The 16,896-nt window shown below is 38.2% G+C and overlaps 1 protein-coding gene across 1 annotated transcript in view; it reads right to left on the bottom strand.

Moving 5' to 3' along the window:
- Positions 1-16,896, bottom strand: part of eno4 (enolase 4) — a 57,637-nt gene that overhangs the window by 24,140 nt on the left and 16,601 nt on the right. Inside the window, 4 exon segments of the mRNA XM_055646924.1 lie at positions 5,527-5,658; positions 8,176-8,345; positions 11,627-11,766; positions 14,899-15,089. Of these exon segments, the coding sequence (XP_055502899.1) occupies positions 5,527-5,658; positions 8,176-8,345; positions 11,627-11,766; positions 14,899-15,089 (633 nt within the window).

Here is a 16,896-nt window from a genome sequence, read left to right as displayed (position 1 = left end):
ATTACAAACACCAGGGCAGTGGTGCAGAAAAAAAATTGTTAGAGCTATGAACTGGGTTCAAGTGGAGTCTTAAAAGTGGTCGTCGTGTCAATGTGCTGGTTTTAATTTTCCAAAGTTCACAAGATTTGGAGAAGAGAAATAGAACGTGCAACTCATTTATTCATAAAGGAAGACAGAAAGCAGGAAACTACAGACAGCTAGCTAAGTACAGTATGTATCACAAGGAAAACATCAAATCTATTATTAAATATTATTAAAATGTTATAGCAGAGCACTTAGCAAAAGTCAAGGTATTCTGGCAAAATCAACGGTTTTGTGAAAGGAAAAGTCATATTTGTCTAATTCATAGGATTATTTTTAGGAACATAGGCTCTGGATAAAGAAGACTGGTGGATTAGATTTACAGAAGATATTTGATAAGGTGCTGCATCAAATATTGTAGTAGAAAATAGAAATGCATGATATAGGATTGTAGGGATGATGTAGGAATGCAGATTGCCTGGCTAACAGGAAACAGAGATGGGATAAATGAAGGTAGACAAAATGAATAAGGTAGATAAATGAATCTTTTACAGGTTAATAAAATAGAACAAGTTATGTGCTGCAGCAATGGTGCTGGAATTTCAACTTTTTCGAATCCACATCAATAACTTAGATAGAGTCATGAGGTTATGAAGTTCTCCAGCACACAAATAATGCCTTTGGCCCACGATATTCATTCCGCCCATCAAGTCCATAACTATATTAATCCTGTTTACCAAAAACAGGTTCACGGCTTTCTATGCTTGCCAATTTAGGTGCCCTAATTAGTTGAGAGAATATCTGCTTCCATCATTCACTCAGCCAACTATCCTCTTCTAAGATCCCTTCTAAACCTCTTACCCCATACGCTCAACCTGTAGCCTACAATTTTAGATAACTCCTCTATGGTGTCAAGGTTTCCGACTACCTACCCTATCAATGACCCTGATTGTTACATATTCCTCTACCAGGCCCCTCTTCTGCCTTCACTGTTCCAATAAAAGCAAATCCAGCCTATTCAGACTCTCCTCGTGACTGAAAATCTCCATTCCGAGTAACATCTCATGAATCCCCTCTGCATTGTCCCCTCAGCACTTAAGTCATTCTTAGGGGTGGGATAGGGCCTAGTGTGTGTGAAGTTACGGGGAGGTTTACAATTGAGGAAAACATTTTTCACACAGAGAGTGGTGAATCTCTGGAATTCTCTGCCACAGAAGGTAGTTGAGGCCAGTTCATTGGCTATATTTAAGAGGGAGTTAGATGTGGCCCTTGTGGCTAAAGGGATCAGGGGGTATGGAGAGAAGGCAGGTGCAGGACACTGAATTGGATGATCAGCCATGATCATATTGAATGGCTGTGCAGGCTTGAAGGGCCGAATGGCCTACTCCTGCACCTATTTTCTATGTTACCATGTGGTAAACAAAACCATACACAGTACTCCAGCTAGGACCTAGGCAACATTTCATAAATTCTACCATCACCTCCCTACTCATATATTATATGTTAGGATTAATGAAGATAAGTCTCCTTATACCATCTTCACTTTATCTAACTGTGCTACGGATTTCAGGGATGCTTGGATTTGTACACCAATGTCCTTCTACTCGCAATACTTCCTGAAGCCCTACCATTCATTCCTTCAAAGCACATCACCTCACACATCTCAGGATGAAATTCCTTTTGTTGCAACACTACCCATTTTTCCAACATCAATATTTATCTGTAACCTAAGACTATCCTCCACACCATCAATTACACCCCTAATTTTCATATAGTCTGCAGAGAAGCTTTACTTAAATGAACAATGGAACAGGCAGATCTTATGAAAACTTTTTGCACCGTCTTAGTTTGTAACTACTGGAGATTAATAGATCTAGAGAGGACGATTGAAGGATAAGATCCTGAGTGGTCATGGTCAAAGATCCTATAGCGGAGCAAGATAGGCCACTCCTGCGAAATGCAATGGGCTGACCTGTAGTACGCTACAGAGGGGATCCTGGGCATTTTTCCCCGCCCATTTTAGTAACCGGACCCTACCCGACCCGACCCGACTCGCAGTGTAATCAACGTTGCTGGTGAACAGTTTGTGTGTGTAATATAGGGTTAGATTCATAATTCTGTTAGTTCATACTTCTGTTAATTCTTGTCAAGAATAAAATTTGACTCTGGTAATTGTCTTTTTTAATGTTTTTTAAATGATTTATTTTTAAATGGATCATAAGCTGTGTTTGAGTTGATTTTGTATTAACCGGAACCTACCCGACCCAACTCGCAGGGTAATCGGACTAGATTGTGCTGGAAAGAACACACATACATGAATGTTATATAGATGTATATAATCATATAACACACACAATTATATTTCTTCTGATTTTTATATCCAATGATGAACTTTATTTCAGACTAGACAAGGGACATTAAATAATAAACATTGTAAACCTCCCCGCAACTTCACACACACACTAGGCCCTCACGACCTCTCACCCGCGACATGACGCCAGGAGGTCGCCTGTATGGTCGTGAGAGGTGTCCTATGGTCGTGAGAAGTCTCCAAAGATTCGTAACGTCTTTCTGGTCGCTGCTGAATTTTCAACATGTTGAACATTTTCGGCGACCTATGACGGGTGTCGGCAGTCGCCGAAAAAGTTACGCAAGTGGGACAGGCCCGTTATTTTCTTAAACTATAAGGCCACTGCTAAAAAACCTCCAAACTTTGGCACAAGTGGGGCAGAATGTTTGCGATGTGCCAAATGATGAGTGATGTGGGTGAAAGGACATTTTTGCTGAGCCCCAACAAAGTGATTGAGATCTCAGTCCTGAGTCAGGGACTACCTTGAGTTGCCAAGATTTCTTAAAAGTGGGGGTTTGAAGAGTCCTCTCTGTTTCTCTTGGTAATCTTTTTCCACGAATGAGCTCAAAGCATATTTCATCTGACCTGCTGTTAACTTTTATCTTAAGAAATAAAATCTTGATATACTTTGAGTTTGGGTGTTTCTACTGAGAGGGTCTCCAAGGGAACCCTGATGATTTCTCCAGATAAATAAAGACTTTTATATCAAGTAGCTTTGGCTTCCGAGTCGCTAAGTTCACAAGGTGCTATATTTTCCAGGGTCTACTTGTCGAGTGACATTGGTCCACCTGCGCCATTGCACATTGTTCTACGAATGTTTAGTGTAAGATCCATTTTCTCATATGCCTCAGTCAATGAGTGCAGTATGACCAGGAGCCTGATCTCAATATGTGCACGTTTGCAAAAATCATCTCTGCTTTTAAGCTAATTGACTGAAGCTAGAATCTATGGTGGAGTTAAACATAGAAAATCGGTGCAGGAGTAGGCCATTCGGCCCTTCGAGCCACCACCGCCATACAATATGATCTTGGCTGATCATCCAAAATCAGTACCCCGTTCCTGCTTTCTCCCCATATCCCTTGATTCTGTTAGCCCTAAGAGCTATATCTAACTCTCTCTTGAAAACATGCAGTGAATTGGCCTCCACTGCCTTCTGTGACAGAAAATTCCACAGATTCACAAGTCTCTGGGTGAAAAAGATTTGTCTCATCTTCAGTCCTAAATGACCTACCCCTAATTCTTAAACTGTGTCCCCTGGTTCTGGACTCCCCCAACATCACAAACATTTTACCTGCATCTAGCCTGTCCAATCCCGTAAGAATGTTATATGTTTCTATATGATTCCCTTTCATCCTTTTAAATTCCAGTGAATATAAGCCCAGTTGATCCATTCTTTCATCATATGTCAGTCCCGCTATCCTTTTTAAAACCATTAAAGAGGTTGAACGGTTTTCCATGTATTATGTAGATTAACTCTACTCTAGCTGGATGTCTGTTGGTGGAGAGGTACAGTATTACACTGAGAAAGATTGAGAAAATGGATTTAGTAATGAAACTGATTTGTATAACCTCAGCCCGCACTGGAATTGTGTCTGAGTTCATAACCACAAGTCTCCTGTCTTTCATGTAGCGGAAGATCATCTCTGACCCCTCTCAACCTGGCCACAAACTCTTTGATTCACTTCCCCCTGGAAGGCGACTCCGGACTGTCAAAGCCGCCACAGCCGGACATAAAAACAACTTTTTTCCACAAGTAGTAGCTCTACTCAATAACCAAAAATATGTAGCCTCTCTTTGCTCTGGTATTTTATGTAATTCACATGTTTAATTGATAATGTTTTATTATTAATGTTTTATGTGTTATTCCTAACTGTCACTGTATGTCATGTTGTCACTTGTGGGCGGAGCACCAAGGCAAATTCCTTGTATGTGAATACTTGGCCAATAAACTTATTGATAAACTTCATAAACATAGAATGGAAAATAATTTCTTAGTGCAACAAAATCTTAAGAGGATTCTCCAAAGTATTTCACAAGTGGACTTGTCAGGAGTCTTTGTGAGGTCAGAGACGGACATCTACAGTGTTTGATGCTGCTTTCTCCATTTTTTTGGAATTGCACACCAAAGATCATGTCCATTGAGGCACTTGATATAAAGAATTCACATTACACTTTGGAGACCACCTGCATGGCCACTGGAAAGACACTGTTGTGTTCAGTTGCCATGACTTTATAGACCTGGGATGAGACTGGACCAGATAGAATTATGTGAAATTGGGGTCAAAGGGTAGGTTTGCAGGGTGGGATCTTTTGTGTGTTTAACCTTACATCGTCTCGACAGGCTTGTCATAATCAATCGGGTGTTGCTTAATTTATGTTTTTTACACCAACAATCTGTTCTTAGGATCATAACTTCTTCATTGGACCTTGACTGTTGGGTGCCTATACGGACATCTTTTTTCCCCTCGAGGCATGATGGGATTTATGAATGTCTTGAGTGTCCTTGGTTATTAATTCCTGAACGTCTCAGTCATTTGTTTCTATGTCTATTCTTAGTAAATCTGACCTGGTGGGTTTGGGTAATGATGCCAACAGTTTTTTTCCGCTGGTGCTAATCATATAGTACCTCATAGAAGTTCCAGATACTGTAAACACTCTGTGGTTCCTGTTAGTTAATAGTTGTCAGATTATCAGTAAAGATGTCTTCATGGAGTTCTTAAAACATTCAACATTGATATTCTTCCTGCAATGTTTCTGATGCTACTGTTGTGTTTTGATGACTCTCATAAAATAGCCCAGTGGCTTAGTAATGGTCGTGAAAATTTGCATGTATTCCAGTATATTCTCAGCACAATTACAACAGAAATAACTGAGAGAAAAAAAACTTCTTTACATGAATACACAATTTCAACCTCTAACAGGTTTCTCTGTGACTTTTTGTGGTTAGGCCAGTAACATAACCTAATATAAAATACCAGTATATACAGGACCTTAATACGCCAGCTACTGAGCAGAAGAAATATTGCAGAAATTATAATTCTTCAATACTTTTACAAACACAGGAAATTGTTTGATGAGTCAGCAAATTCGTGCTCTCCAACTGTTTTTCGCCTAATGATGTATAAAACAATATGATGCACAGTCAAATGTCTTACCTGTTTATAACCAAGGCCGGGTTTTGGAATTGCTATCATTTCCTTCAGCAAATGTACTTTTCCCCCAGAGGACTTTCCACATTCAAGTATAGTTATTAAGGGAAGAGGCATACTCATCTCTTTCCGGGGTTCCTAAAATTGAAAATGATTGTTTTAGGCTATACCTAGAACATGCAGATATGAAAGTGATTTAGATACGGTTATAAACTATTCTTCTAGCATATGTATAATTTGGACACATTTTTTTCATTTTAAGATACATAGCAAACATGTTTTCACCTAAATATTTGGGAAGTTTTTACATTGCACTCAAGCTAAATTTCCATCATTTAAATCCAACAACATATTGCACTACAACTGGCACGAACTATGTATGTTACTATAGAAAGTCTGAGGCATTTGAACTCGTATCAAATATCAACATTAAGTGAATGTTAATTATGCACAAACAACATATTACTTTCTCTCCTGAAAGGTGACAGCAACCAATTTTGGATTGGAAGACAGAGGTGAGAGAGTGGCAAATTAAACTGCATTTTGTGATTGAAGTCAATTGAACCTCACATATCAGAGTGGACATTAATTCTCTAACTTTGTAAGTAGTTAATACAAGAGAGAAAGGTAGACACATAATGTTGGAGTAACTCAGCAGGACAGGCAGCGATTCTGGAGAGAAGGAATGGGTGACATTTCAGGTCGAGACCCTTCTTCAGACTGAAGTCAGGGGAGTGGGCGGGACAAAGATAGAATGTAGTCAAAGACAGTAAGACTGGTGGGAGAACTGGGAAGAGGGAGGGGATAGAGAGGGAAAGTAAGGACTCTGGGATGCAAACCATCATCCCTGGGGATTTATCTGCCTTCAATCCCAACAGATTACCTAATATCATTTCCTGACTAATGTGGATTCCCTTCAGTTCCTCCCTCCCACTAGATCCTCGGTCCCCTAGTATTTCTGGGAGATTGTTTGTGTCTTCCTTAGTGAAGATAGAACCAAAGTACTCGTTTAACTGTTCTGCCATTTCTTTGTTTCCCATTGTAAATTCACTTGTCTCTGATTGGAAGGGACCATCATTTGTCTTCACAAATCTTTTCCTTTTTACATATCTAAAGAAGCTTTTAGAGTCAGTTTTTATATTCCCACAAGCTTTCTTTCATGCTCTTTCCCCCCCCCCCCCCCCCTCTTAATTAACCCTTTTGTTCTCCTCTGTTCTAAATTTCTCCGTCCTCCGTTTGCTGCTTCCTCTGGTCAATTGATATGCCTCTTCCTTGGATTTAACAATATCCTTGATATCCCTCGTTAGCCACGGTTGAACCGCCTTCCCCGTTTTAATTTTTCGCTAGACAGGGATGAACAATTTTTGGAGTTTATCCATGCGGTCATAATCCACCTATTACCCATGTTTTGAAAAACCAAGCTAATAATGCCAATATTATCTTTAACATCCATTATTGTTAATTTCCTTGAAATTAGGTATGAATACACATTTGTCTGAAAGTGTAAGCTTAATTGTTTTAGTAGAGCCACAAGCAGAGATATTTGAAATGAGACCATTCTATGAAAATACTGATGTACATGTTCATCACAGCTGTTCAAAACCTTTTTTTTTTGCTTTTCCTTTCACGATTATACTCATCCTTTAATTTTTTTTGGCAAGTTTAAAACCTACCTCTACTTCATAGTTTTCTTGTAGAAACATTATCATCTTCTACATCTTGATTAATTACACACATGCTCATTTTTATTCAAGAAATTAAGCATCATTTAATTATTCAATGAATCAGTTATTATTTGTATAATTTTTTTTAACAAGTTCCACCTCCCAGGTTATATGCAACCTAATATTCCTTTAAAATGCATATATCTAGAACATGACTTATCTATGAATTGCCTTTTATACGTTTGTAAAATAAAATAATTTATTATACAAATTTTGTATCTTTTGACAAATATATCATTGCCACTGTTGCTTTATCCACGTTTGGCTTCAGCAATTCACATCAGTTTTTCATATTAGCCTGTCTTCATAATACCCTGTCCTCCACTTAGCTCAACTATGTTCAAATATCACTTACCCTTGAGAAATAATATCCAATGTTATTAACATTTCATCCCTACTGAACTTACTATTACAACGGATGACAGTGAGCTGCAAAGAGATGTCATGGTAACGACAATGCTAATACAAGCTCCTAATACACACTGCTTTATAAATCTAAACCCTTTCTCCCATTATTGTTCTAATTTCACTCTAGGATGCTGTTATGATTTTCTTCACTGTCCTTTCCCTTTTCGTTTTGGATCAATCTCCACAAGATATTCACATATTCATATCCATTGAAGAATGCAGCAATGTTAAAGGATGTAAAGCATTGCTTTCTAAATTCTAGTTATATTAAAAGTCTAAACAATAATACAGGTACATATATTCAAAGTGTCATAAATAACTAATAACTTAGTGTTACATATAGATGAAGGTTACATGTTGCTATTTTGCTATACAGATACAAGTTTGAATGTTATACTATTGTCATTTTATTTTAATAAATAAAAAATTTTAATTAAAAAAAAAATATATATATGCAGTAGTAATGAATAGAATAAACTTTTTTAAAAAAGGGACAAAAGCAGATAAAGAAAAACCCTCTTACCTCAGCTTGGTTCAGTGAAGCAATATGTAAATACAAAATAATGTTCTGAAGTCTGGCTGCAGCTTTGGCAATGGCCAGAGACACTGCACCAATTGCCACACTGCCAGGAAAGAATGACTCTGGAGGTTCACGGGGATTGATATTTTTTTCTGGAACAAGACTTTTTTTGGCTGAAATAAAAATGATCAGTATGACTTTGTTGCCTAATTTTGATCATTTAAGACACCTGTCATGGCCCTTAGGAAACTGCAGCAACACCTTCATACAAATTGCGCTGATTTCACAATCCACGCTACTTTGAACTTGTTGAGTTAATCTGTAGAAAGCATTCCAGCACTCATTTTCATTTCCTCTCCCCATCTGTTTCTAGAACACACGATGTTCTGTTTTAAAAACTAGTCTATTTAAATGACCTGACTAACCAGAATTCACAATAGGTCAGTAAGAAAGTCCAAACATTTAAAAGTTACAATATGGTTTCAGCTGTAGAAGCACCTTTCTCCTCTCTCCCATTACACTAGCAAGGCTAGCAGAAAATGGTTTCACCTTTCTCTCATTACACTAGCAAAGTTACACCACTAAAACACTCGATGTTTTTGCACTATAATATAAACAATCAGAGGAATGTTCAGACAATAGTTATTTCCCTCTGCTCTACAGATTGCAATGTACTTAAACAATAGATCAACAAGGTGAAAAAACACGAGTGCTTGAATTTGCAAAAAATAGCTTCCTCGGAAGAACCTGTCAATCTTAACAAGCAAGAGGCTGTACAATGCTCTGCAGATAAAGTATTGCTGAATCGCTGATTATTGGGGTATGAATATATCTGATTGAACATTACCCCTTTGTGTGGGGATAGAGTGAATCTATAGTCTGTATATTACATACTGTAAGTGTTTACTGCCGCACCCACCTGGCGAAATAAAGATTTTACTACTTGATTACTAATTTTATTGCGTTTTTGTCTGTTTGAAGTGAAACAAACCTTAACATCACATCAGCTGTTTAATTCCCACAATATTGTCAGGGGAGAGCTAGAAGGTCAGGCTATTAGAACTCAAAATAAATAAAAAACTACTTATGGTTCAAACTAATGGATAGGCAATTGACTGGTTGGCGCGCAATATCGGGGAGGAGGGTGGAAGGCAATCTACTGTCTTAGTACAGAAAAATAAGGCCAGTTGTTTAGCTCTTCACAACCAAAATGCAACTATTGCCAATTCTCCATGTTTAATTAAAAAAATGTTGAATGTAAGTGTGGAGTCAGAAGAAGTAGCATCTCAGTTGGGAGAGGAAAGTGCAGAAGCAATATTTCAGAACCTGGACGATCTATGTTCGGGTCAGTTTAGGAAGGAGAACAGGAGGGGGCATTATTAGCAAAAGGGAGACCAAAGGTTTCTGGAGATTCTGCTTCTTTTATTCCACAGGAAATGTTATAAAAGATACTTGTGTCTCGTCAGGGTCTCCCATCTGCCTTTCACTGCCAGGATTTTAAAGCCCAAGCAAGCTCTTAGAATAACAACTGTATTTATAGCGGTTCTTTATGCACCAACCTAAGTAAGAATAATTATACCAATTATTGCATCATTAACAATTATTGAAAGAGCACATGTTCTTGCTAAATCTGCAGCACAGCTTTGTCCAAATTTATACAGATGCATCAAAAGATTCAGTAGATAAAGTAGGAGTAGCATTTATTGTACCAGAATTTCACATCAAAGTAGGGAAGAGGATCAATAATGAAGTCTCAGTATACACAGGTGAAATGAATGCAATATTGTTAGCGGTACAGTGGGTCGAGGATACCAGGCCTTTAAGGACAGTTATTTGTTCAGATTCAAGTTTAGCAATAAAGAGTTTACAGCACAGCCATTCAGACAGTAGACCAGACATTTTGATTGAAATACAACAAACACTATTCAGAATTCAAATGATGGGGCTTACAGTCATATTTTTATGGGAACCAGCACACATTGGCATTAAATGAAATGAAATGGCAGATAAGGCAGCAAAAGAGGTAACAAAAAGAAATAAGATTGATTTAAGTATTAACATAGGTAAAACTGAAATCAAAGACATTATTAAGCAAAGACTGAAGGAAAGATGGCAAAAGCAATGGGAGGAAGAGCGGAAAGGACGGTGGTTCTACAGAGTCCAGAGGAAAGTGGGAGAAATGATATGTGCAGGAAAAAACAGAAACGAGGAGACAGTAATTTCAAGAATCAGATTTGGACACACTGGTCTGAACAGTACACTTTTTATAATAGGAAAGCATAATACAGGCAGATGTGAATACTGTGGGCAAGACGAGACAATAGAGCATGTCATTATACATTGTGAGAGGTATGAGGAAGAAAGAAGACAAATGAGTGAACGATTCAGAAAAGAAAAAGTACAATTTGATTTAATAGATATTTTACAAAAGAATTCATATAAGTGCTATCAAATCCTAATGCTTTTTCTCAGGGTAACCAATTTGTTTGGAAAGATATAGATTATTAGTATATAAGTTATAATGTTATTTGATCCACACTCCATACCAGTTGGTGGTCGGTAATGCACTAAAAAGTTGTTTGCCAACCGCCAAAAAAAAACTACATAGAAGAAGAAGAAGAAGAAGTAAATCTGCAGCACAGTTCTGCAGCAAGTAGTACTGCTGCTTCACTGGGTCATGGGTTCAATTCTGGCCTCTGGTGTGGTTCATTTGACTGCATGGGTTCCTGTCAGGTGATTTAGTTTTCTCCCACATTCTTAAGATGTGCAAATTGTTAGATTAAATGGCTATTGTAAATTATCATGGGTGTAGGTGGCCAGAGAATCAGTGAAGAGTTGATGGGCGTGTGAGAAAAAGTAGTAGGAATATAGGAATAGACACAAAAGTGCCGAGTGAATCAGTGAGTCAGGCAGCATCTGTGGAGCACATGAATACGTGATGTTTTGCATGGGAATCCTTCTTCAGATTGATTGTAGTAGGGGGAGAAAACTGAAAATGAGGTAAGAGATGGGAATGGAATTGATTGGAATATTCTGAAAGAGGATATAGACTTGATGGGCCAAATGGCCTCTTTTTTATGTTGTTTGGAAATAATGCATAATGAAGTTATTTGGCACTCCACAAGATTCTTACAAATCCATTGCTGCAAAATGTTAATGAATAACCAGCAAGAACATATTCCTTGTTTTTATCTCACCCCTCTTCCCTCATTCGCAATCCATTACTGTCTGCCATGAGAGTGTTTTAGGAGGCCCTGCAAGCAGATCTATGTGCCAGGGTGGGGCCAGCAGAGGAACTGGGCTCTTCCTATCATCGTTAAGCACATTACGAACGCACCCATCTTTGCAGAATTTGTCAGTGTGAATTGTCTGTACAAAATGGATAAATTTAACTCCTGCACATATCTCTGCTGTTCAGTTTGTATAACTACTCTGAAGTGAATTTTAAATAAACCTTTAGGACTTTTCTTTTTCTTGTCTCCAAAAGCAGCACTGACGGGTGGAGGGAGTGATTCTGGCTCAGTTAGCTTCTCATCTTCGTTATCCTTTTTCTTTTGCTCTTCATCTTCTTCCACTTTCCTCTGAAAATATTCACTGTGTAATTCAAATTCAGATTTGTCACTTGGCTTATAATATTGATGATATACAGTGATAAATGTTATATTTAAAGTAGTACATAACTTTTATTCAGGTGTAATGTTCTAATGTCAGGAATCTAACATAATACAGTTTACTTAACTGCCTAGTATCCAGTTTTACTGTCATCTTCATCAATATGAAAGTACCTGTACATGTTTCTCTTTACCATCACCAATTCTTCAGTCTGCTATTATGTGCCACAAAAGACCATTTTTAAATACAATTCAGTTTATTAAGAAGCAAATATATTTATTTACATTATTGAAATATTTTTCACAATTTAAATGTACATCATACCAACATGTAAGTAAGTCCATTGCATTTAGAATGAAATTTTCAGGTCTCGGCTTTGGGTTTTCATCAAAAACAAGAACATATTTCTAACCATTGGCATTCACTAAATGGAAAACTTTATAAAGGTCATAAGGGATAAGAGTAGAATTAGGCCATTCGGCCCATCAAATCTATTCCACCACTCCATCATGGCTGATCTATCTCTCCCTCCTTACCCATTCTCCTGCCTTCTCCCCATAAACTCTGACACCTGTACTAATCTAGAATCTATCTATCTCTGCCTTAAAAATATCCACTGACTTGGCCTCTACAGCCTACTGTGGCAAAGAATTCCACAGTCATCACCCTCTGACTAGAGAAATTTCTCCTTATCTCCTTCCTAAAAGAACGTCCCTTAATTCTGAGGCTATGACATCTAGTCTTAGGCTCTTCCACTAGTGAGACTAGTCCACTCTATCCAAGACTTCCACTATTCTGTATGTTTCAATGAAGTCCCTCCTCTTTCTTCTAAACTCCTCTGGGTACAGGCCCAGTGCCGACCAACGCTCATCATACTGTAGGTCAACTACTCATTCTTGGGATCATTCTTGCAATTCTCTTCTGGACCTTCTCCAGAGTGAGCACATCCTTCCTCAGATATGGTGCCCAAAATTGCTCACAATTTTCCAAATGTGGCCTTACCAGTGCCTTATAGAGCCTCAACATTACATCCCTGTTTTTGTTTAAAAGCCCTCTTGAAATAAATGCTAGCATTGAGTTTGCTTCCTTCACTACCGGTTCAACTTGCAAATTAATTTTTGGGAATCCTGCACCAGCACTCCCAAGTCCTTTTGCACTTCCGCTTTCTGTATTCTAAAGGCTAGCATACCAAAAGCTTTCTTTACCACCCTATCTATATGAGATTCCACCTTCAAGGAACTATGCACGGTTATTCCCAGATCCCTCTGTACAGCTGTATTCTTCAATTCCCTACCATTTACCATGTACGTCCTATTTTGATTTGTCCTGCCAAGGTGTAGCACCTCACATTTATCAGCATTAAACTCCATCCGCCATCTTTCAGCCCATTTTTCCAAATGGCCTAAATCACTCTGTAGACTTTGGAAATCCTCTTCATTATCCACAACACCCCCTATCTTGGTATCATCTGCAAACTTACTAATCCAATTTACCACCCCTTTATCCAGATCATTGATGTACATGACAAACAACAAAGGACCCAACACAGATCCCTGAGGCACCCCACTAGTCACCTGCCTCCAACCCGACAAACAGCCATCCACCATTACCCTCTGGCTTCTCCCATTCAGCCACTGTTGAATCCATCTTGCTATTCCTGCATTTATACCCAACAGTTTAACCTTCTTAACCAACCTTCCATGAGGAACCTTGTCAAAGGCCTTACTAAAGTCCATATAGACAACATCCACTGCTTTACCCTCGTCAATTTCCCTAGTAACCTCTTCAAAAAATTCAAGAAGATTAGTCAAACATGACCTTCCAGGCACAAATCCATGTTGACTGTTCCTAATCAGACCCTGTTTATCCAGATGCTTATATATATTATCTCTAAGTATCTTTTTTCATTAATTTGCCCACCACTGAAGTCAAACTAACAGGTCTATAATTGCTAGGTTTACTCTTAGAACCCTTTTAAAACAATGGAACAACATGCGCAGTACGCCAATCCTTGGGGACTATTCCCGTTTCTAATGACATTTGAAATATTTCTGTCATAGCCCCGGCTATTTCTACACTAACTTCCCTCAATGTCCTAGGGAATATCCTGTCAGGACCTGGAGACTTATCCACTTTTATATTTTTCAAAAGTGTCAGTACTTCTTTTCCTTTGAAACTCATAGTATCCATAGCTACTCTACTCGTTTCCCTTACCTCACATTATTCAATATCCTTCTGCTTGGTGAATACCGAAGAAAAGAAATTGTTCAATATCTCCCCCCATCTCTTTCGGCTCTGCAGATAGCTGCCCACTCTGTCTCTCCAATGGACCAATTTTATCCCTCGTTATCCTTTTGCTATTAATATAGCTGTAGAAACCCTTTGGATTTACTTTCACCTTACTTGCCAAAGCAACCTCATATCTTCTTTTAGCTTTTCTAATTTCTTTCTTAAGATTCTTTTTACATTCCTTATACTCCACAAGCACCTCATTTACTTCATGCTGCCTATAATTGTTGTAGATCTCCCTCTTTTTCCGAACAAGATGTCCAATTTCCCTTGAAAACCAGGGCTCTTTCCAATTTTTACTGTTTCCTTTCAACCGAACAGGAACATAAAGATTCTGTACTCAAATTATTCTAGATTCTAGACTCAAACTCTAGATTATAAAACAGTGTTCGGCCAAAATGGGGTAGAAATCCACAAGTACAGATTTCACAGCAAAATCTATTCCCAGAAAAGTGTCAGCCTGGTCTAAAAATCACAGATCTATATCCTTACTCAATCTGAAAACAAGTTAACACTTTCAGAATGATTACAATTGAAAAGCTAATCCAATTAAAGTAATTAATTTATTAAAACAAATCTTTCACAAACCACCCTGAAATTCAAGTAACAAACAAACTTAAATACTACCAAATATCAAAGAACTAACATGAAGTAAAATTCAGCTCAAGATAAAATGATACAAAATGTAAGAATAAAGGAAATGATTAACCAATTGAAAAATAAAAACTGGGAGATTAAGAACGCTGTATTTACAAGATATTAATGTGAAGGCCAAATAATTTTACTGAAAAGAACTGAAGGGATGTAGTATTCAATGACCTGTACCTCAGCAGTTTGTCCACATGTATCTGGTTCGCCGGTAAAAGCCCTTTCAGCAAGGAGTTCAGTGGTTCATTGACCCATTCCAAGGCAATGTTGACAGATTGAGCTTTTTCTTCATTATCATTATTGCCAGTATCTTGTGTTGTATAGTTAGGATCACTACAGCAATTAGACATTGCAGCAAAACATACACTCTGGAAAGAAACAGACTGTTTAATATACATTTAATGCCGTTAATTAAAATATTTTAAAGTCAAAGGTTTTTTTTCCCATAACAGGCAAAGACGAATATGTGGCAAATAAGATTTGTGCCATGAAAGTAGCAACTTCTTCAATAAGAAAGAGCCAAGAGCCAGAAAGGCAAAATCTTTATCTGCAGGCTGACGTTCAGGTCATGTACCAATTGACTTGGAAATATAGTTCAAGTTCAAGTTCAAGTGAGTTTATTGTCATGTGTCCCTGTATAGGACAATGAAATTCTTGCTTTGCTTCAGCACACAGAACATAGTAGGCATTTACTACAAAAACAGATAAGTGTGTCCATATACCATGATAAAAATATTATTAATAAATAAACTGATAAAGTGCAAATAACAGAAAATGGGTTATTAATATCAGAGTTTTGTCCGAGCCAGGTTTAATAGACTGATGGCTGTGGGGAAGTAGCTATTCCTGAACCTGGTTGTTCCAGTCTTCAGGCTCCTGTATCTTCTACCTGAAGGTAGCAGGGAGATGAGTGTGTGGCCAGGATGGTGTGGGTCTTTGATGATACTGCCAACCTTTTTGAGGCAGCGACTGCGATAAATCTCCTCGATGGAAGGAAGGTCAGAGCCGATGATGGACTGCTATATTGTTGGTTCTTCATTATTCCTGTGTTCAAATCCTAGAATTCATCCCCCCCATCAGCTCTGTGGAAAGACATTGACCCGAGGGACTGCAACTTAAAACGTAGATCATTTATATCAATAGACAATAGACAATAGGTGCAGGAGTAGGCCATTTGGCCCTTCGAACCAGCATCATCATTCAATGTGATCATGGGTGATCATCCCCAATCAGTACCCTGTTCCTGCATTCTCCCTATATCCCCTGACTCCGCTATTTTTAAGAGCCCTATCTAGCTCTCTCTTGAAAGCATCCAGAGAACCTGCCTCCGCCCTCTGAAGCAGAGAATTCCACAGACTCACCACTCTCTGTGAGAAAAAGCGTTTCCTCATCTCCGTTCTAAATGGCTTACTCCTTATTCTTAAATTGTGGCCCCTGGTTCTGGACTCCCCCAACATCGGGAACATGTTTCCTACCTCTAGCGTGTCCAAGCCCTTAACAATCTTATATGTTTCAAACAATCTTATATGTTTCTTATATCCTTTCCCAGTTCTGATGAAAGTTCCTGGACATGAAAGATTCTGTTCTTCCCTTCACAGATGCCATCTAACCTGTTGAGTATTTCCAGTATTTTCTGTGTTTATTTACAGTAGCTGCAGTTTGTTGTTTCTTGAAATGGATTTATATTCCTATCATGCATGCTTCATTGCCAGTTTTTCTCCCAATACCATTGTGAAAATATCTTCACAAGTTTTGTGTACATAAGCAACTCAGCATAATGGTTTAACCTTTAAGGCTCAACTGCAACTGCTGCGACATTGCAGAATGGATGGGGTGCAATGGCTGGAGGAAGGGCCAACATAAGAGTAGGTATCCTGCTTCTCTGACAGGGATATCAATAGCATAGAGGCAGATATGGAGAGCAGGGATTGGGCAGTATTTGGATAATACACTTGAAATAATGCCACTTGGATAAGGCAATTGGCATCAATGTGGAAATCAAAATCTGCAACAGTGGAAGGAAGGGATGAAATAGAAAAGAATGTTTGGAGAAATAATAAAAAAGATATATTATTGTCAAAATGTGGAATTTTATGTCAATATTGGAAAGGTTTGGGGAATATCAGAACATTTCTTTCTATTGTGTTGAATCCAGTTACTAAAAATGTTTTGAAT

This window comes from Leucoraja erinacea, chromosome 15 (genome assembly GCF_028641065.1).
Source record: "Leucoraja erinacea ecotype New England chromosome 15, Leri_hhj_1, whole genome shotgun sequence".
Lineage (NCBI taxonomy): Eukaryota > Metazoa > Chordata > Chondrichthyes > Rajiformes > Rajidae > Leucoraja > Leucoraja erinaceus.
Note: the sequence above shows the minus strand (reverse complement) of the source record. Positions and strands in the feature narration are given on the sequence as shown.